Raw genomic sequence first — 23380 nt, 5'->3', positions numbered from 1 at the left:
AGAGAGAAGTAGGTTTCCACACGCAGCTGAGCATCACAGCATGCCGTCTCTATGTCTGCAATAGCACGCTGAAAGATTTGGGGCCACATCCTTAACTTTTAATCTCTTTGATGGATCGTTGGGATAAATTACCTCTTTTCTTGGCAATCAGCCATGCAGGGTATTAAGAGGTGGATGGGTGGGATATTTCAGACCAAAAGGAGCTCCACTCTTCCAGAGGCTATTGTGTAGGTGTGAATCAATAAAGAGTAATAAATAGAGTTGGCTGACATGACATATGTTGTTGCTGAGAGCCTGCCATTGCAGATTTATTTCATTCCCTGATGAGTCATAGAATTGATCAAATTAATCAGCAAGGATCAGGTGTCTAATCAGACGAGCTTTAAAGTTCGGCATGTGGCCGTCTGCCTGTTTGCCTGCATTAAATGTCTGCATATAAAGTATAGGGTATCGCCCCATCTGTGCATCAACTGAACAGGCCTCCTGTTTGTTGGTGTCACCTTATGTTTGAAGGACAGCCTCACACTGGTGTGTGTGTGTGTGTGTGTGTGTGTCCCCAAGTGCAAAAGTGTTCACCACGAGCTGCTTCCTGGTTACTTGCAAACCCAGCGTGTGTTGTCCCTTCCTCCCAGATCCACTTGCATTCCTCTCTTTAGTGTGCTCGACACCAACAGGAAGGCGAGAGGAAACAAAGAGCTCACTTCCTGTACGTACAGCCAGCATCCTACACACAATGAAACAGGAAGTGCCTGGCAACTGTAAGGAGTGAAGGAAAGATAAAGTGGTCCCTCCGTCCTATAAAGTGCTTTTTCTTTCCCTGCTCCCCTCTCCTCTTATGCCTGCCTGTCATTTTCCATCACCCTATCTGTTGGGGTTTGTCTGTTTTATTTTCTCTTCATGTCATTTTCTAAAAGGACAAAGTGCATTATTTTACTTCTGTCGACGGATTCATCAAGTTTCGTGGAGATGGCGGCTTGTTTTCTTTCTTTTTTTCAGTGATGCACAGTGGTTTGAATTTAACCCAAGCAAATGAGAAACTGCGTTTGCTTGGTCTAGTTTCTGTTAATTTTGTGTTTTCTCAGTGAGAGTGGAATCTTTTTCAGTAAATTCACTTCCCGTGTCTGCATAACCTGGGTAGCACCGCTGCTGTCACCATGGTGACCTTTTGGTTGGGACAGACAATCTTGGACAGCAGAGCGCTCTGGACAAGTGCTGCAGATGCTGAAAGCCTCGCGGTGAATCAACACTGCCGGCCTGGCAGACCCCGACTCGCATGCTGCCAAAGTCTGCAAAGAGCAAAGAGAAAGCAGTCTTAACGCAGACAGTCAAGCAAGTGAATGGCAGTAAAGACATCAAAGAATAACGTTGTTCAGATTTTGCCCTCGCTCCCTTGTTTTATGTCTTTTGACAGATAAAACCTGTGCAGAGACAAACAGAAATATGGAGACTGAGAGAGGTCCACTCTTATCGAGCCCATCATGATTCATCACCTTTCCCTTTGCTCCGACCATCCACTCTTTACGATTGCAGGCTCAAAGCCTCCCCGGGCGTTACTCTAGAGAGGCAGGTCTGTGGTCGGCTCATAACTTCAAAGCGCATTCCCCCTCCTCTTTTTCCTGTCTACCACCTCACTCCCTCTCTTTCTTTATTTGTATTCTCTCTCTCTACATTGTTCAATCAATATCTTTCCCCTTTTCTGCCTTTTTCTCTCTCTCTCTCTTTGCCTTTGTCCTCAATCTTCCAGCACCTCTTCCTTTTCCTGTTCCTTCCCTCTTTTTTTTCCTCTTTCCTGTTCTCCACAAGTGAATCCCACCAGCCCAAAGACATCAAAAGCATTTCTCCCCCTCCTGTAGCCCGGGCGGGTTGGCACGTTTTCATGCCAAGGCCAGGTACCCTCAGGGGAGGTTCCAGAGCAGCGTGGAAACACACAGCAGCTTATCTGACGAAGAGATTTTGGAAAAAGTGAAGGCCCTTATAAGGAATTATGTCATACTTGGTGGAATGTATATAGACCAATGGTTGTGAAATGTATACGAGGCATCCTCTTGTTGCGTGAGGATGAAATAAATCGCTGTCTGAGAACCAACAGCAGGCTATAATCTGCAATGACTAACATGTCTTTTTTCTGTTTCTGTATTTCCATTCTCAAAGCTATTTTTAGGGGATCTTCCTATCTTCCAGGAAACACCATAAAGCCACGTGTCAAAGCACAAAATATATGCAAAACAGGCAGCACTGAGAGTCACTGTATGGCATCTATTTTAATAGCAACTGAACTTTGTACCACATAATATCTCCCTTCAGTTGGGATTGTATAGCAGGCCTAACTATGGGTCTTTACAATGACATGCCTCTAATATATCAGGTTTCCTGCTACTCTGTCATTCTTTTCAAGTGGAACAAGGGGCAGTTTTGAAGTCAAAATAGCCCGCTTTTACAAATGTGCTCTTTTGAATTGAGTTAATTTAAGTCTTAGAAAATAGAGAGCCGCCTGTAGACTAGTTTATCTGATATCAGCATTCGTTCTAAACGGTTGCTGGTATGCGTACGGTTACATTGAAGTAAGTAGTACCTTTTGTCCAGTCCTTTAGTGGGTTGACAAAAGGTACTATTCCTCCCGTCAGGTCGAGGCTGCCCCCTGAACTCTGCTCTGCTAGGACAATACAGTCAGCAGAGATCGCGCTACATGACCAAAAGACACACAAATATGCAGAACCATTCCCACACATGCACATTAACACACACACACACACACACACACACACACACACACACACACACACACACACACACACACACACACACACACCTTGCCCCTGTTCAGTCAATGGTGACCTTCAGTCAGAGCTTAGAAGGTAAATGTCCAGTGTGCTGCACAGATTAGTTTAGCGTGGCAGGAGCTGTGCACTTACATTAGCATTGTGTATGCCTTTGAGGGTAGGTCACAGGCTGGCATCACTCTCTCATAGGTATATTATATCTTATATTATATATATATATATATATATATATATATATATATATATATATATATATATATATATATTACAAGGCTTTTGCAGCTTTAACAACGCTATCTGATCTCCGCCTGAATCAGATCACCAACAGATTAATAGATTATACCTCTTAAAATTCTAGAGATTATCATTTCAACACTTTGTAGTTACAGCCGAGCTGTAACTACAATGATGTAAATATGAACCCGTTTGGAAAGACAAAGGTTACTACTTAGACAGGTCAAGAGCCTGATATTTAGTGTTTACCTCTTTGCTTGTGCTGTTGAGGTAAAGTGATTAGAGCTTGGCCTTTTGTTGAAGAGAGCTGATCACACAGAGCTCAGCCTCATTAAGAGCCCACTCATCAGAAAACACACACAAGATACAACCACTGATAGATGAGCACAGGCTGAGTGCTGCCTCTCCTCATGCATACACTGAAGCCAGGGTTTGCCTCCATGCTCTGTCAATCCCTATATGACTGTATCAGGCCCTGTGTGGAAGCTGCTGGTGCTCAGATGTAGCATGACTCACACACTCGTTGCAGAGCCGCCGCCGCGGGCCACAGTGAAATTATGCTTTTAATAGTCTGAAATAATGGTGTAATGGGGTGTTATCCATGGAGTTTTCACGGCTATACTCCAGTAATTGAAAAATGACTCGTATTTATTTTATGCAAGACTGGACAGACTCAGGATGACAAAATTGAGGCATTTAACATGTAACATTAGACAAACATACACTTCAAAAAACCTCATTTGAAATAGTCCTGTGCAGTGTGACTGTGTGCAGATACTGATAGGAGAAGGAAAGAAGAAAAGGAGTACGAGGAGACAAGATGAGATTAGATGAAGGACAAGGTGGGTGGGAGATTTAAGTCTGCACATCGCTCTAGCACCCTCTGTTGGACCGATTGAACAAAAGCCCACCACTATTTTACTGTCGCCGTGCATCCCGGTGGTGTTGGACGAGATGCTATCGTGGAACACGATAAGCCTGACAGGAGCACTATTCACACTGCTATCCGGTTGTGTGGAGTATCCATTTATCACAGCAAAATGAATGTGTCATGTTAATGTGGGTCTGATTGTAGCTCAGGGGCAGAGGACGCCGGGATGTGTTGAAAAGTGTTTGTTGCGGGTGTGTGTGTGTGTGTGTGTGTGTGTGTGTGTGTGTGTGTGTGTGTGTGTGTGTGTGTGTGTGTGTGTGTGTGTGGTGTGTGTGTGTGGTGTGTGTGTGGTGTGTGTGTGTGGTGTGTGTGTGTGTGGTGTAGAGTGGTAGGGTGGTAGGGTGGTAGCAGTTGTGGTTGCTGTGTCACTGACTAATGGACTCATTAGAACAGGAGCTCTGCACATGTGCTCCAGCTGGACTGTCGCCTCATGCTATCTTTACTGCGCTGTGTGTGTGTGTCTGCCTCTGAATGTAAGTTTGTTTGCCATACGTATACATATTTAGCATTTATACTTTGTGTGTGTGTGTCTTTAAAGTGCTTTAGTTGGTTCATCACTGCACTATAACTCGTCTATTAATGTATGAGTGTGGTGAAGGGGTGGATTTTTGATGAGACTTTTTCTCTCTCTACAACACACACAATTTCCTTCCTTTTTAAATTAGTCCAAGTTTTAATCCCAAAAATAGTAAGAATGTCAAATTTTCCCTCGCAAACAAAAACACCACAACACCTTGCACATCTGCTGTTGTCACAAATGTGCTGGCTTTCAGTACATGTACAGCATTTCTTGTTCTTCTCTCCCGGTAATAAATATCTTGTCTGAGGGCAACCATATGTCCCAGACAGCCCAGGTCTTGTTAACAAGGGCTTGGGCAGTTTTGAGCTGTGGTGTTAAATGTAAAAGGCTTAAATCCAGCCTTGAGAACGCTATCACTGCTCCACTTAATTGCCGGAGCAGCACAGTTCAGCCGGTCGTGTGGTGGAGAAAGTGAAAGTGCCACACTACTGAATTATAGATTAGCAATCGCGTGCATGACATGAGCTACAACGTGTGTGCATATGCTCGCATACACACAGACACAGCTCCCTCAGGGAACATATGACAAACAAATTGAGGGTCCTACACCTTGGTTCTCGAGGATTGTGGCCGCTATTTCAGTCGGAATTTCTCTCCAAATTCTACATTATGAACATCCAACTTTGTCTCTATTTCTTGCAACTTTCTATTTTGGCATATGATCTGTGTAGGAGGATCTCCACTGCATTGATAGTGAATGATGTAAAAGAAAACGAGCAGCACAAGAGGGGGAGGAAAAAGGCAGACAGAAGAGAGGGAAAACAAAACAGGGAGGAGGAATAGGAGAAAAAGTTACAATGGACGAGAAAGAACAAAGGAAGAAAAAAAAACATGATTTGTTGATGTGTTGGTTTGCTGTAAAGTGATAGAGTTTAAAAAAAAAATCACTTTGGAAATACTTGTGTCGATGTAGACAGTCATGATAGTTTTAAAAAGGAAATAAAAGGTGTGTGGATGTTTCGTGTTTGATTCATAAATAACACTGTATAGAAGCCCTGGGTTACTTGTTACGTCCTGCATATTTCGGGGTTTTGGAACAGTGGGTTTTTGATGCAGAGAGGAACAGATGGTGTTTGGAGGAGTTGAGGCTCGTGGTCATCCTGTCCAGAGCCGTCTGAGATCGGCTTGTTGTAAGTCTGTTAGAACGAGAGAGAATTGCAGTCGAATTGCAGTAGTTCTTGCAGCTAGTTATTGCATCTGTGTACGTGAGCAAGGGCTTCAAACCGGCTGTCTAAATGTAATCCATATCGCTAACTACAAATCTTGTCACTGCAATCGTGTAAAATGTGAGGATTTGCTTCTTTCCTTTCTGTTGTATGTCACTGCAGAATACCTTTTAAGATTTTCACTATTTTCTAACATTTTATCGAGTATCTGTGTGTGTGTGCACCGTTTAATTGGATTGCCGCGGTGCCCATGTGTAGATGTTTAGCTGTTTTGTGTGTTCATGCAAAGACACACAAGGCTCTCCCCCGCCCCGCTATCCCCTCACTATAGCACATAGGTGTGTGTGTGTGTGTGTGTGGCTTAATGGCTAAGCCTGTGTCAGGCTGGTGAAAACATGGTCATTCATATGGAAATAACCAGGCAAAGAAGGAGACAATAAATCTCTCCACATCCTCTGAGACCGTACAGAGAAGTGAGCAGATCCCACAGAGCTGGGAGCTCCAGACGGGACACCATCCCACTCGTATCGCAAACGCCCGGGACGCATGCTTCCTCTCCACAAAGGTACATGCTGGAAGCTGCCTTTTTGTGCTGATTCTGTAGGTGGGAACCATAGTCAGAAGTATGAGTTCTTCATCAGGGCAGGAGGCTAAAAGAACGAAAGGGAAGAAATGATGATCTTGGTGGCTTTTAAACTTTTGGGCGCAGAAAGCATCGGTTTCCTGTTCTGGTTATTGGACAGGCCTCATGAGGAATGCGAAACAGTCGTACTGCATGCAGCACATTGAATAGCATCGGGACAATGGCACAAGATTTCCCATCAGGGTAGGCCTTTCTGTGTTTTAGACTCTTTTTGAAGAAGCAGCAGATTAGTTTGTCGAGTTTGAGAATGGAGCTTTGATGCCCTGAATGGAGGGCATTAGTACAGTTGAGTTTGACTTGATTTCTTACTTCTCAAAACTGCTCACAATGAGGAACAGAACCAACTCGTACACAGTCTGATTTCAGCCTCAATCATGTCACTTACCAGTGGGGGTCGATGGTTGTGTGTGAAGGCTGCGTTCAGCTCAAGTGAAAACTGCTGAACACTCTTACAAGAAGCAGTTTTTGAATGAGGACAGGTTGGATAGAGCTCCTGTTTTCGACTGAGATATTCATTAGAAGCTAGTTAAACACTCTAGTCTTCCTTTTTGTTCTGATCAATGCAGCTCTGCTCGCTCTGTGTCGACACCATCAGCGTGGAGGGTGTATTGGTCAAATGGCAGCAGTACACACGTTTTTCCGAAGCTGTCACCACCAGCAGATCTGATTTATATGCATGCCATCGAATAACTGAAGCGGCGGGGAGTAAAGTTATGCTGCCACTCGTAAACTAAACATGTAAAATACAGGAGTTAGTTCTTTACAGTTTAGCTTCAGGAAGAGTTGAGCTTGTTGGCTGTGAACAGATTCTTGTGTTTCATGGAGTGTTTGCCCTGAGGCTCCCACACTGGTCACGCCTGTCACACAGATGTCTTGCTCCACAAATCACACATATATTCTGTAGAGACACACACACTAACACATAGGCGACATGAAAGGACTACGAAAATGCGAGAGTCTTGTCTGAAATACCATTTCTACATCACACTTCTCCACTCCATCAAGCTGGTTTGAGAAGTAAAAAGAAAAAGCTTAATGTGCGAAAGACATTACACTCCCTAAAAAGATCCTGTATATCTGATGAGCTCAACTTTATCACAGATTAGGCCTGCGTCTTCCTGCACGAGCGGTCTTCTCCGTGATTGGTCTGGATGCTTTTACTGAGCCGTATGCACAGAATCACGGTGTGATGTTGGATAAAACAGTTTCTGCTGCTGTCAATGCAGGTGAGACGCATGTTTGCACATCATGAAACGCTGGCTGAGAGCCAGAATAGCAGCAGATCGCTCAGTTGCCGTGATAGTTCAGTTTGGACTGCAGCCAGCTCTCTCACACACACACACACACACACACACACACACACACACACACACACACACACACACACACACACACACACACATACATTTAGAGGATTTGTGAGGATACCAATTGACACAATGCGTTCCTTGGCCCATTTCCCTCACCTTAACCATCATAATTAACCCCCAAACCAAAAATGTCCTCACTCTGTAACAGCCCTTTTGATTAAATGAGGACTGGCCAAAATGTCCCTACTTATTCCAAATCATCATTCCAGGTCTAAAAACACACTCTAGAGCACCATACTTTCACATTTGACACAACCAATGAGTGTGTTCATGTGCATGCAATGGCCAAACTCCTCTGTTTTAGCATTTGCTCTTGAGTTGATCTGCATCTATCTCTTTGTGAGAGCTGGAAGAAGCATCGCACATGTGTGTGTGTTCCTTTTTGATCTGAGTGTGTACAGTATCGGTGTTTATTCGTGACTGTTAATTACGCACCCCCCCCCTCTTGTCTGCTCCCCAAATCAGTGCACAGCTGCAGGGCCCCCTGAGTAAGGCAGCGCTGCATCTAATGTCTTATTATTCACGCTGTCTGTCTGCTCACCAGCCTTACAGAGCCTGGGGGGATGGAGGGGATTTTGGGACTGTGTGTGCATATGAGATGAGGGGGTTATGTATTAGCAAAGTGGCAATGGAGGGTTCATTCAGTACCCTAATTCGTTGGCACTACTTAATTAAAAGCGATATGACGGTGTGATTGGAGCAGTTGATGGATGGAGACTGAGAGTGTGTGTGTGTGTGTGTGTGTGTGTGTGTGTGTGTGTCCAGAGAAAGAAAGAGGAAGTCATTACCTTTTAATCATATCCTTTTTTCTCCCTTTTCTTTCCTCATCCCCCCTTCTGTCTCTAAATTCTCCCTAAAGCCCCTCCAGTTACCCCCCTCCGTTTCTCCAGCTGGCTCTCAGTGTCAAGCTCCTTGTCATATTCAATCAACCCCTCTTTTCTGCAACACTTACCCTTTTTCCTCTCGTCCCTGACTGTCTTTAACCTTCCAGTAGGATGTGTGTCGCATAAATGATCCTAGATGTGCATTCATGTTATTCAGTATGACTTGAGCTGTACAAAAGAATACATCTTCACATCTTTGTTACATCCTTGAGGTTTGATGACATCTCTAGGCTTTATTGAAAGGCACTGCACATGCTGTGTTCAGCTGAGAGCTACATTCAGTACGTGACTTTAAAGGAATACTTCAGCGTTAAAACAGCATTTGTTTATCATTAGTCACCGTATTACCTTGAATTATTGCATTCCTGCCTGTCTAAAATGATGAATTGATTATCAAACTAGAGGTTATTAACTACCCAACTGGCTAAAAGTTCAGCAAAGGTAGTGTTGCAGTGCTCTTCTATTGGAATCATTTAATTTGTCCAGGGGTTTTCCTATTGCCACTTGGCCTATATGGTGTTTAACATGTGAACAGCCTCTTATCATGTGAGTGTGAGCCAACATACAGACGGTGGCTGACCCACTCGTCCAAGGTGACATGTAGTTCATTCTTTAGAAGCAGAGTAAATTATCTATTGTGGGTGCGTTTGCTGAAGTCTTTGTGCATGCATGTCCATTATGTGCGTGCAAGCTAGCAAGCAATTATTGAGCCTAATTATATGCAGCTATTCATTAAAACTGCCACAGGGTAAATAGGTCTAATTTCTAAAATTAAATAGTCACACACACACACACACACACACACACACACACACACACACACACACACACACACACACACACACACACACACACACACACTTGGGCGATAAGCCTGCTGGGACTGCTGTAGTACTCCATCTCCAACCAGTTTAAACACAGGGAAGTGTTTCCCTCCACATCAAAAGGCTCCTCATCCCAAAAAGGCCAATGTTATCTCAGTAGCTTCTCCTTCACTCTACAACACAGGTTCAAGTTTTCACAAAGCAATTTCGTGGTGGAAATTATCGAATCAACGCAGCGGTTATTGGTATATTGTCAGGCAGCTTGCCCAGGTGGTTATTACGCCCTTTGTGTCCACTTCTGGTGGTCTTTGTCATGTTGTAGAGTAAACATTAACTCTAATGCTGTGGTCGACTACGTCAGTATGGAAGCTTCTTCTTGACAGTGAAACAAGGTTTGCATGCGCTGTAACTTGACCTGTATAAACGTGTTGTAACAGGCAAACAAAGCCTCTTCTTTAGTTCTTGTACTGTGTGTGTGTGTGTGTGTGTGTGTGTGTGTGTGTGAGATTGGTATGTGGGAAGGCGGGGGGCAGGGGTCTGCTTTAACACCCTAATCCTGCAGCCTAGTTTGGCTTTGTGTGTGGAGACCTTAGCTGGGAGGAGAGAGGGATGGAAAGAGTGAGAGCGAGAGAGGCATCAGAAGAAGGAGGGGGGGTGTTGGGGGGGCAGTCGATTGAACGAGGGGGGGGGGGGGGGGGGGGGGGGGGGGGGGATTGAGAGAGGACGAGAGAGGGAGGGGAGTGATGGGAAGGCAGACCGAGGGAGATGGGGTTTGCTCATTCTCCGGCTCTCACTATGAAAGGAAACAAAGGATGCTAAAGGGCCTGACTTATGTCAGCAGGACTTTATAGAGTACGTCTGTTAGCCTGTTAGCTGGTTCGCCTTCGCTGACCTGACTGCCCGTATTGAGCCGCTGGCCTCTTCTTCCCCTCTCTCTCTCTCTCTCTCTCTCTCTCTCTCTCTCTCTCTCTCTCTCTCTCTCTCTCTCTCTCCCTCTGCTGAAGACGTCTCATCGCTGCTCTGTGGGCTCCCCAGGCTTCGCATGTGAGTTATTCTGCCTCAGTTTGTGTGTGTGTGTGTTATAACACTTTCATCGGGGTCTGATGTGGTCATGGCGCACTGTACTTTTTCCTGCAGCTTGGTTAGTGTTTTGTGTCATGTAGACAGACAAGTGAGCTAGACATGTGGTTGAATCTGTGGTGGGGATCTGCTTCCTCTCTTTGCCTCGTTCATATCTCTGCTTCTTTTACTCGGCATGAACAGGCACATTTTCTGCATCTGTCAGACATAAGTGAGGAAGAAGTTGTGAGTAGAGAATTACCTCTGGACTGGAACAATTAGAGGAATAATATTTGACCATACACACCTGATATAGATCTCAGCTAGTCCTCAAATGAACTGGCCACAGCAAATATGCACTGGCAAAGACAGACTTTCAGCGCCTGTCGAGGGTAAAGCTAATCCAAATGCCTAAAACTAACATTTGTATGCCGGAGAGCTAATGCTAAATGACAGCTGGCAACATCTGCTTTTGTTGGAGGCAACACACAACCATAGAGAGAAAATATGCCGCCTTGCCTTAATATAAAAAATGTTGTGGCTGAAGGGCAGACGGCTTGGTTGCTGGCGTGGCAGCAGTGTCGGCACATTGTGGGTCAGCATGGTGTAGGAACTGACAGTAAGGGTGGGCGGGGCCACCTCTCTGGTGTCTGTCACTGAGGAAGAGAGGGTGGCAGCGGGGCAAAGACGGGAGGGTTTCTCATTTCAGGGTAAGCTGAATTTAAAAAGGATTAGTTGTTTGAGTAAAAAACGACCCAAATTTCTGGGTTCCACCTTGTGAAGATTAGATGAGTTTCTTCTCTTCTATAAAAAATAAGGTGACAATGTTTGAGTTTTGAAAAAAAAAACACAATATGAATATGTCACTTTGGGCTTGAGGAGATTAAGATGTGTGTTTTCTTTTACAATACTCTGACATTGACTTCTTGAGAATGTAATTGGCAGATTAACAGATAATGAAAATAATTAGTTGCAACTCCTGGTTATATAGTATATAAATGATTGTCTAATCATTACCAGCCATAGTGTTTCTTATCGTGGTAGACTCATAGCCAGGGACATAGCTAGTCTATCCTCCATATCACCACACACACACACACACACACACACACACAAAACTCTTGCTGTGGGTTCTAATTTTTAATAGGGTAGAGAAAAACACACACAGATGCAGGACTTCGGAACTGTGTGTGTGTGTGTGTGTGTGTGTGTGTGTGTGTGTGTGTGTGTGTGTGTGTGTGTGCGTGTGCGTTATACCCAGGGAGACAGTTTAGAGTCGACATCCCTGTCTGGCTATTTACATCTAAAAGAATAGAGGAAATGTGTGTGATTGTGTGAATATCTCAACCTTGTCCTGTTCCAGATTCCTTTTTCATTGGTCTTGTTAAGAAAAGTCTCAGACCATCTTAAGTAAAGTCAATCTCGCCATCTTCATTCAGCGCTCAATTATCCATCCTTAATGTGTTTGTGCTGGCTTGTATAGGAATGTGCTGTGTTTCAGTATTTCCCTCTCAATTGAAGAGCTCCGTCCGGGCAGATGTAAGGCAATTCTCTAATGGGCCTCAGTTCCACTCGATAACCATCAGTCAATTATACTCAATAGCATCAGTCAATAATAGTCAATTAGACAAAGCAGTGACAGCGGGCGCTCTTTCTGTCACTGTTCAGAGTGTCACAAGATTGACCGTCTCTTTTTCTAAATTGGATTCAGTGCAGGGCGAGAAAATATTTACGCTAACAACACTAGATGATGTGCCAGATAAAAAGGTCTCTGGTCTCTGGAAGGAAATCTGGCCACTTCAGATGAATGGAGGTTAATATCCCAAGAATAGAGCCCTAAAACTGTATACATGAGATATGATATCCCTTTGCTATTTCATCCCCTCCCCACCACAAGCAAAAACTGCTGCATGTCATTAAAAAAGAGAGGACAAAAGATGACTAGAATATTTAGGGTGAAGAAGGTGAAGAGGTTAGAGTGGAGGGATGAAGGCCACAAAGGAGGTTGGTTTTGATGAAGGTAGATGCAAGTTGAGGAAAGAAAACCCAGTCTTCCAGCTGAGCCCCTTGTGGTGATCTCCTCCCTCACCCCTCCTTCTCCTGCTTAGGTTCACCTCCCTCTTTGACACATTTGTTCTCAGTTTTTATTCAACCCCTCTCCCCCCTAGGTGCTTGTTTGGTGATACACATTTCCCGTTTTTCTTTACAGCTCAATTACATGGTAAAGCCTGTAGTCAGCGCAGAAGGGTGTGGAGGGTCAAATGAAGTGTTTCCCACTCTGCTGTAAATACACTGTAAGCTACAGCATGTCCCTTGTGACTGTGCAATGTGGTGTTTGCACTAAGCTTCCCTCTCCATCCATCGCTCCATCGTTCTCTCCTCTCCTCTGCATCGCACCACCCTCTTCCCCCTCAGTTATTCCCCAGGCGACAGGCCACATATTGACCTTTGAATCCTCCCAATTTTATCTTATGGAGGCACTCAAAGATCAAGCAGAGAAAGGAAATGGAGCATATGTCTGTGAATTTGTAAACATGCACACACAAATAGAAGTGCAAGCAAATGCAAACACACACTTGTTCATATACACTCGCATGGTAAATATTGTAATCCTTTGGCGCCTCAGACTTTTTTGTTTAGCATTAGAAGGCTAATTTTTTTCCCATTGCATGCTTGAGTCCATTCCTCCATATTTATTGACAAAGCTGTTTGTTCTCAGATGAAAAGATTAGCTTCCCTGAGACATAAGTTGATGGATCAGTGTGTACTAGGAGCCGCTCGGTCACCAAGGCTGCCAGCCAGAATTTGGAGCCGCCGCAGAGAATAGCCTTCTATTGTGTGGTTGTCAGGCTGGTCGGCTGCTGTAGTGCGCACACTCAGACATGCTGGCATGCGCACAAACATGTACTGATGTACACGCATACAAACAGACACACTTATCACCAGAAAGAGTCCGTGTCAGGTCAGCCGGCCCGGCCTGTGAACAGCACTGTATTGTTGCGAGCTTCCAGCTCTCCTGGACATTTGACAGTGCGGGCATTCAGCTGTTACTGGTGACTCAAGACCAGTGCGGCAACCAGTGTCACCACCAACACCTGCCTTCACACTACCACACTGTTGGGTTCAAGAGGCCTGAGGAGATAAGATGAATCCAGAATGTTTTGTTTAGGAATTGTTGGAGATAACACATGATTATTAATTTAGTAACATACATAACTAAATAAAAGATGTACCTACATGAATGGCTATAAGTTGATAGAGGATCTTTTGTTAATTAATATAGGTTTAAAGACATCAATAACGAGCAAGTCAAATCAATATTCCCCATGGTGAGACAAAAAATGGGATCACATGACAGCCTTTTAATCAATTTGTTCTGTTCAGAGATAGCCTTATTGAACTTATTGCTTTTTCACTTGACCTCCACCCCAATGACCCCCACTGAGAGCCTACAAAGATGAATACAAATTCACAGAGAGATTCCTATTGGACTCCAGTGTTAACATCCAATGGGAAATATGACCACTGAGATCTTGCGTTGACTGATTGTGAGCAGTTCTAGCTTCCTGCCAAAACGATGCATATGTCACGTCAAGTGTCTGTTGACTTTGACACTCCTTCCAGCCCGACTGTTTGACTGGCATATTTTCCACAAGACCCTTCCTCCTTTTTTCCGTTCATCCTTAGTGGGTTTGTTTGAGAGGTCTTGTGTTTATGTACATTCTCATGGTTTGTGTGTTAGAGGTGATGTCAGTCAGCCCTCTCTCAGTGAATCAATAACTCTTTTGTCTGCAAAAGAGCGAGCCTCCGCCCCATCAGCCTCATCCCACTTTGTCTGATATGCAGACAGAGTCACACCGAAAATATGTTGTAGTTTACTGGTTTAGAACGTCTTTGAAGAAAGGCAATTAAAGGGCGCGACATATTCTGTTAAATTGATGAATCAATCCTCTCTGGGATTAGGGATGGACCATTCCAACTTTTTCTGCCGAAACCACTTCTGATACTTCAATGAATGTATACGGTTACCAATCTGATTTCCTTCTTGTCAGATTAATATGATATGGTATCAACTTAGATCAGCAACAATACAAGCAGCCAAAACAGAAGCAGTGTTTGGGTCGTGTTTTTACGTACGGAAAACCATGCTCTTCTTTCTCATCACAGTCTTAACAACCGGCATACGGTTATCTTTGGGTCTTTTCTACAGCTTGCCAAAGAGACAATTAGCAGAGTGAAGTTATATATGCTGCATAGAGTTATTATATCACTTTGCCTTGTACCTTTATCCTATAGCTCTGTATCTATCTGCCCTCATTTTTCTCTATCTTCATTTAATCTAGTTACATTCTAGGTTTGAAAAGGCTTGTACATTGACGTTTCTTTCAAATAGGCTATTAAAAACACCATGCAGCTAGATCTTATTTAACAGACTGCCTTAATTATGTGTGGCGAGACAATTGAGGAGGATTCAGTTCATGCCGACATCAGCAGTATTTTTTACTTCTGGTAAAAACACTGCAAAGGAAAATGTTCCCGTCGCACCAGACAAATGATCTTTTAAATGGCTCTTGCCTTGTCGATGTTATCATTCAAGTATTCGGTCGGAAATTCTTCACGCTACCATATCTGTCAGCTTAAACATCTTTCAATTGCAATGTCATTTCCTATGTGCGTGCGTGTATGCGTGTGTGCGTGTGTGCGTGTGTGTGTGTGAGAGAGAGAGAGAGAGAGCGTGAGAGAGAGACATCCAGTGGATGAGACCTGATAATCTGCTAACGCAACCCTCCTCTGGTGCCCCGTGGTGCCAGTGTAACCAGCATGGCAGTGTGATCCGTACACACACACACACACACACACACACACACACACCAACCACCAGGGCACGGCATAGCTAATGACTCATCTCTCTGCCCCCCTTCTTCTCTCTCTCTCTGTCCGTTCCTCTGTATTTCTCTGTCCCTATCTGTACAGGGGACATCACTCAAAAGGGCTATGAGAAGAAAAGAGGCAAGCTGTTGGCACCATACGTCCCACAGATCCAAGGTAAGACACACAGGCCTGCAGGGAATTTACTGTCCAGAGCTGGTTTATATTCGTTCCCTGGCTGCCTGTTAGCAAAGCAGTTAGCACCGTGTCCTTGCAAGACCAAACAGAATGGGCAAAAAAGAATCTTATGACTTTAATAATGATTATTATTGATGTATCTTCGTTCACATACAGTACATTTAACCAATAAAATAAAATCCTCAAACTTAAAACACTCAGCATACAATACATCTAAAACTAGTTGAGAAGTGTATTTAATGTAATGTTCTAATGCATTGAATTGAGTATGTTTAAGATTAGAGATACCAGATTGAACATCACATGGTCATAAAGTTGCCATGAAGGATACGTTGGAGGCTTTTGACACATCTATGTAATTCACCTGTGCCCTTAATTCTTTAACTGTGGTTATGTTATCCTTGGGTTTGTTATTACTGCCATAGCCCTGCAGCAGCCATATACAGTATTATAGTGTTTGTAGGGGCCAAATCAAAATAGATGTTAACTAACCAAGACAATGAAGACAGACCGTATTGGAAATGTAAGTATAAGGTGTCTCTGCTGGAATGATAACTGGTCTAGATTTTGTCTCAATTTATTTTTCTTTGTCTGCGGCTTTCATTATGTAAATTATAAGCGCCTGTCATACAGAATGCTAATTCTTTTTTGTGTATTTAATGCAGTTTGTGCATATGTGTGCCTGCCTTCCTGTCTTAAGCTGTATAGGTGTTTGAGAAGAATTAACTGAAAAAACATGTGAATTTTCCAAGATGTATATCTCTACTTTTTATCGGTCTCTGGCTTTTGACTGTGTACATACATTTATATATCAATTCAATGTATTTTTAGCCCCAGTTGAACTGTCAATCGGTCCGAAACCCCAGAGAGGAGCCGCTGCCTGTATGCTTCATGCTTCCCCGTTCTTTAACCTGACTCCATGGCAGTCATCGGTTTGGCCTGCTATCAGAATGGCAAGCCTCAGTGGAAACCAGAGTCTGTTGTGGGACGCTCAGTCAAGGCTTTCCACTGGGGTTAGCAGGCCTGTTATTCAGCTTGGGCAGATCATCTAATTCATGCTATGTCTTTCTCTTGCTCCCTCTCCCTTCTTGTTATCATGGACTCATATGTTTTCTTCCTGTCTTTCATTGTTAGATCCACTCTGGTCTGGATCCTAACACTTAAAAAAGGGAAGTGATAGATGTCGGGCAGAAATAGATGGGCTTTGGTATAGGTGACATTCTTTCAGCGGGATGAATTAATGTGTTGGGAATGAATGACACATCCATCCAGCACAGTGAATGAGTGGGTTAGGGTTTAACAGCCGCCGGGTTAAAATAGGAGACGGATAGACTGAACGTTTCTGAGCTCCATGCAAAATTTCACAAGCCGTTTTGCTGCCTTATATTTCACTGTAGTCAGAGGAATGTATATGTGCAATGAAGTAGGGTACAAAGCCAGATTGTTTAGATCTATAACATAGTAAATGCATTTCCTTTGTTTTGATTTGAGTGTTTTGTAGCTGCACTGTGAGCTTTAAGAGTAAATAATTAAACCATAAACCAGACTGTGAAGTCGAACATTTAGGAAAAGTTGTGATTCTGAGTGTATCAGCGTCAAATTGAGCTCTGTGGGTATTAATGTCTGTGATTCTAATATACAATTGGGTACTGGATGCAAGTCATTAGCCAGGCCTATTTGCTCTCTAAGAAGTGAGACACAGCACTTGTGTCATCAGCCGCCACACGTGTAAGAAGTGTAAGCATCAGACCGATGCTAAAAATTCATCAGGGAGCGCTATGGGCCAATAACAACATCTGCTTGTGACGGAGCAAGCCTCTGATTGGCTCTGTGCGGTGTGTCTCAGAAGTGTGTTCTTCCCAGCAACCGGGTCTGGTGGCCTGGCTTGTTTTCATAGACCTGTTTCCTCCAGGGGCTGGGGAAAGGCTGATGTGTGACTGGGCTGTCAGAGCGATGTAAGGGACCAGCATAATATATTGATGTGTCTATCCATGCCCAGGGGGATGCGTGTGTCTCAGACTCCATGCATTATGTGTCCTTAAATGACCATAGGCCTTAATGAGGCGTGGCTAAAATTTGAACGTGTTATTGAATAGATTTAGTCAAAGCATGTGTGAATGTTGCTCAGCATTTCCGTGTGTGTGCTGCTGCTGTCCGAGAGTTGCTGACAGTGTGGAGCTCGCTTATCCCCACTAAGCTGCTGCTGAAAGGCCAGGCGGGCTGATGGCTGTCTGGCTGGCCGGGTGTCTGACCGGCCAGCCAGCTAGGTGTTGGATCTAGCTGGGTGAATATGGCATGGGAGGTCTCTGTCCTCCAAAGGCGGTTTTCTGATGGTTACACTTGTAAAGACAGCCATACACAACTGTCAATCACTAGCCAATGATAGGAAGTGGCTTTGACTACATAAACGTTTTGCTGAAGGACATGAATATAGCTGGACTGTTGATGAGTCCCTCATGTTGTGTCATCAGGTTGAATGTGTTGGAACTTTTCTTTCTATAAATTACTCATCTGTGTAGCGATACAAAACACTTCCTCTGGGGAAGGAATCCTCCAAAAGTGATAGGCATCAAATTAAATTGGTAGTGGTAGTTGTACCTGGCCGGCTTGGTAATGCATTGCAATAAACTCAGTTGGCAATGTTTGCATATGATGATTAGCATGGGTTAATGTCTCCGTTACTGTACATTTTAGTATCCATTAAGCAGGTTTCATTAAATGGAATAAAAGACTGTAGCTAAAACCTGACCATATGATGTTTTAAGTTTGTGTTTGTCACCTAGCAAAGGGTTCTGGTACCTTATTCAGGCAAAAATATAATGCATTTGGTTTTTGTTGTTGCTATTTTGATATATCTGTAAGTAAATAAGTTTAGGTATCAGAAAGTAGATTGAAAATACAGACGGGAACCAGCAGCAGGATGTGGAAACATGGCACTAGTTGGTATTGCATTTTGAGAAAGAACTAGAGGAGCATCATTTTAAAATGTATTTTCCTCTCTTTCCCACTGTCGGGAAAACATATGTTATAAAGCTGTCAGATGTATTGCTGAGTAATAGTACAGAAGCTGTTACTTTGACGGCTTCCTGTTCCATTGTTTGTAAAGTTGTCCCTCAACTCTGCCTAAAATAACTGCTAAGGCCTTTAATTACTCAACACGGAAATACAAGCAAGTTGTGGGAGATTTCTTTAGTTGGTGTGTTCCTATAACATATTAGCACTACAAATAATGAGTGAATTTAGATCTGTAATATGCAGAACATAATATACCATATATGAAGATTTTCTTTGAATAATTAAAAATGTTGAGATTTTATCTGGATCAAACTTGTGACATACAGAAAATAAGACTAATCTCATTTAGTCATATTTTGCATCCTCTGATGTATTTGAAGTATGTATACTTACATACATCAAACGCATCAGTATTAGAGCATGAGGAGAACTCAATGGTGGAAGACTACAAACAGCTTGACCCACAACCTTCCTTCAGGCGCTAGTCTTGGGTTTCCCCTCTGATGTTAACCACTAGTAACTTAATGAGGCTCAAATGAGAATTGCATAATCAAAAGGAGAGGTTGATGAGTTATAGTGTTGGATACTATCGGAATGCTCTAGTTAGAAGATGTTGTCTGTTTGACATTCATGGTGCTTAATCACCTCATGTCTGTTACGTCTGTGTAATTTGCATTTGATTGCCTTGAAAAGCTGGAAGGCAGCTGGAAAGCTGCGAGTGAGGCTGGATTAATCTAAGTGAAGACTTTCTCAACTCCAAGCTACTGTATTAGAAGAAAGCAGCCTAAATAGGGATTACCATTAAGCTTGTGGATACTGGAGCTAGTCGAGCAATAGTCAGAAGTGCTGCTCTATGTCCAAGGCACATTCTGCAAAGAGTGTATACGCTCATATCTCTGATGGTGATATTTCTGCTTTTGAGCATTGGAGGAAGGTATACATCTTGTTTCTGTCCTGTTACAAACTGCTTTGTCTCTCTACAGGTGTAGATCCTTCTCTGCAAATTGACAACAGGATCCAGGCGTCATCCCAAGCTGTTCTCCCAGGTTCCAAACACAACAAGTCCCGGGCGGCCAACACCCGGGATGAACGCTTCAGATCTGGTAATCATGTCTCCCATACTGCCTGAGAATTTGAAATGCCTGGTGCTCTTCTTTTATGCTGGAGCTTAACTGTGTTTATGTGTTCTCTTAGATTTGCACACAGAAGCCGTCCAAGCAGCTTTGGCAAAGTACAAGGAGAGGAAGATGCCAATGCCCTCCAAGAGACGATCTGTGTTAGTTCAGTCTTCTGTTGAGGCATGCACCCCGCCAGGTAAGACCTCTGTTCCTGTAACACTGTTCACCAAGCGCACGGTTTATCCTGAAAACCCACAGCCCAGGTTAATGCTTACAATGGGTTGTTTCCATGTACTCGCGTGAGCATTGGAGTGTAGGATGCTGACACTCTGTTGTGTCCAGTGGTGGAAGATGATGTTGTCAAGCTTTTGCTACTGGAAAGAAATATGCAATTTGATGAATGTGTCCATTCTGTGTGACTCAAAAGGGCTCAGTTCTCACTGTTGTATTCCCAGGCAGACCTTCCCACATGCGTTGCATAATGGATGCATAATCAGATTTTTAACATAGTCTCAAAATCATGACCTTTTGCCTGCTTTTATAACAGTTTGAATTGTGTGGGCCAGTTCATTTTAATATCATTTTGCTGTGTTCTGCTGCTTTTTTTGGGTTGTGATCTTCAAGGCCAAAAAAACTATTTTTGTATTGTTAGTTTTGCACAATTGTTTCCAAAAAAGGTATTTCATTATCTTTCATTTGTAAGATATCAGTGCAAGATTTGAAGACGGCAAACTTTCCAGTCTCTTAAGTGGCTTTGTCATTTGTGTTTAAGAGTTAATTAGTGGGGGGCCATAGAGCCTCATGTCTTGGGTAAAGAGAGAGGACACAGCGGTGCAGTGAGTAAACGGATTAAGAGCTCAGACATTGGGGTTTGAACAGGAGAAGGATGGGTCTATTCATGGTCACTCTGAGTTATCTACTGAGATGAAGTACATGGTATGGCTAACAGATCCACAAAATCATATACTGAACATACATTATAATTTGGGGCTCTGCTAGGTTTTTTAACGTGAATGGCAGTTGCAGGTAGTAGTGGGCACACAGTGACATGTTTGTGCTACTTACTTTGACATTTGATCTGAGATTTTAATTGAAATGGTTTCATTAGACAGCTTTAGAAACATTTCATGAGGAGGTAATAAGGTGGTGGATTTGTCACTAATGGTGCTGTTAAGTAATATTTAGATGAACAAGTCCCCCTATTGTTGGTATCTGTAATTAACACTCATGCACATTGATTAACCTTTTCCTTTTCCATCTCTTATCTTGCTACTCTGCAGTGGCTGGTTTACATCTGGTCACACTATGTGTCTGAACACTCCATGTCTGATTGTGAAGAACCAGTAGTAATGTGAGCAAAATAATTATTTTACTGCCAGACCTGTCATTCAATCCAATGTGGCGTGATTGGATGGTAGAAGCCTTATTCCCACAACATACAGTATGTGTAGCCAATGTACAGACCAACAGTCACAGCAACATGTTTAGCAATGCCTGAGATTATCATATGTTTAGCAGTGCTAGCGGCATCACCCTAAGAAGGGCAATATTGGTTTGACAGTCGGTCCATCAGTCTACTATTTGATTCCAGACTGAAATATCTATTAGATGGATTACTATGACGTTTGGAAGATACATTAATGGTCTCCAGAGGATGAAACCTACAGTCTTTTGCCTAATTTCCACTGCATGATATGGCTTGGCTCGGCTCCACTGCAGATAAGTACCCCCTGAAGGTGTGATTCTCAGCTGATCATCATGGCAACGCCGCGTGAAACTGACATGACATCATATCCAACGTGACACAAACACAGTGTGTTTGCTAGATCCTTTAATGAGCAACCAAACAGAGGAAAGTATGTACCTCGTCAAATGACCATGGCACAGGCTGCTTTTTTAAATAAATCTAGTATAGTAATAGTTCGAAGCGAGACAAGCAAGCTGTGCCGTACCATGCAGTGGAAATTCGGCATTTGGTGATTTCTTGACTTCTTCTTTAGCACCACCATGTATATTTGTGCTTTCGACAACTATTGGAAGGGTTTGCCATGACATTTGGTGGAGTCATTCATGTTCCCCTTGGCATTAATTATAATCATTTTGGTATCTGTCCAGCATTTTGGTTTCGAACCAAATCCCTGCAAAGTAAATTACATTCCCATCAGGCTCAGTAATACTTTGTATTTAGAGCATATTAACAAATGTTAGCGTGAACATGGTACCCATTGTATCTGCTTAACATTGTCAATGTGAGCATGTTAGCATGCTGACGTTAGCATTTAGCTCAAAGCACTACTGTGCCCAAACACCACTTTAGTCTTATTTTCACTACTAGTTGGCAATCACCAACATGTATTTACCATTTATTCTACATAGATGATGCATAGATTGAACCTGGAGACTCCAATATGTAGGATGCCATCTGTACACAGCCAGTGAGATCTGTTTCTGCTTAAGTTTTTTCTCTTTTATATTCCTCCCTATCTCCAAATCTTACATCTCTGACTGTCTTACCCTACCTCACTCTTTACTATCTATTCTTGTTTTTGTCTGTTTATCTGTGACTAATACCGTTTCCTTCCCATTCTTTCCACCTCTCTATTTCTTCTTTGCATTTGTTCTCTGGCCTCCTGTTTCACTCTCCCTCTGTGTAACTGTGTCAAGGTTACTGAGATTGTGAGACAGATTGGACAGAGGCAGAGAAATAACAAGCAGACTAATAAATGCGAGATAACCCCCATGAGTACGCTGGTTGTAGAGACATTATATTCTAGCTTGTTATGATCAAACCTCCTCCAGCCTCCCTTTTGAAGGCCTCAGTTGATGGACTTTACTTGTAACTATATACTGTGAGTGATTAGGAGGCAGATTAATTGCAAGAAGGCGTATTACTTTAGAGAACATCCTGAGACACATGCTGATCACACACACAGCCTTACGCTCTGTTTTCTAAATGTATCATCCTCCCAACTCAAACTGGGCTGGTGCTGGTGCCAGTTCAGTTGGTTCAACGAGTAAATCTTCTAAGAACCAGCTTGCTTTCCCGCAGGCTAGAGAACCAAGTCATTACGTCATCGCCTAGGCCAACTGAAAGTAGAACAATTATACTGACAGACTAAATTGTCCTTTTACAAGTGTGCTTCTGGCTTTGCGAGACTACATTGGCATCCAAACACCTGATTGTCCCGCAAGTGTATCTTGATATTATGTGGAGGACTACAGTGCAAGGACACTGTTTGTCTCTTCCCTGGACCACTAGTTTGATTTTATGTCCAGAATGGGTTTTAACATTTTTGGTTCCGTTGCAAAGCCAGTTTTCCTGTCCGAGAGCTGTCCAAGAGTTATATTCTTTTTTTTGTGTGCTGTCTATCCAACAAATTCTGTAGCACAAACTGCCTTGGTGGGATCAGTAAAGGAGGCTGTCAGTGGACTTGGGATGGGTTTTCCACTTCTTTTTTTTAAGGCTTTGTTTTGTATGCTGTGTGTCATATTTTGAGACATGTGAACGAGTTTTGTTCTTTATATGGGTTGCCGCTGTTTACTTCGTTAAACATGAATAATGTGGGAGAAGTGTGACCTTTCTCTGTGATTTTTGAAAACAGTTGTTTCATTTTCTCAAGAGGGCAATGCCGAAGCCCGTTTAGCCCTTTCATTACACTCAGTTCTTTGCAGAATGCAAATCTCAGACTGGCCCGCTTTTGTGTAACTT

The 23380-nt window shown here is 43.1% G+C and overlaps 1 protein-coding gene across 5 annotated transcripts in view; it reads left to right on the top strand.

The window, feature by feature from the left end:
* The window catches only part of dip2a (disco-interacting protein 2 homolog A), a gene marked incomplete at its 5' end in the record, with an annotated part of 73153 nt that overhangs the window by 24709 nt on the left and 25064 nt on the right, over nucleotides 1–23380 (top strand). For all 5 annotated transcript variants that reach the window (XM_079230755.1, XM_079230757.1, XM_079230754.1 and 2 more), the window contains 3 exons: nucleotides 15446–15517; nucleotides 19537–19656; nucleotides 19748–19867. In XM_079230755.1, coding sequence (XP_079086881.1) covers nucleotides 15446–15517; nucleotides 19537–19656; nucleotides 19748–19867 — 312 coding nt within the window. The remainder of the gene's footprint in view (nucleotides 1–15445; nucleotides 15518–19536; nucleotides 19657–19747; nucleotides 19868–23380) is intronic.

The sequence above is a fragment of the Taurulus bubalis genome, assembly GCF_910589615.1.
Source record: "Taurulus bubalis genome assembly, chromosome: 15".
Taxonomy (NCBI): Eukaryota; Metazoa; Chordata; class Actinopteri; order Perciformes; family Cottidae; genus Taurulus; species Taurulus bubalis.
Note: the sequence above shows the minus strand (reverse complement) of the source record. Positions and strands in the feature narration are given on the sequence as shown.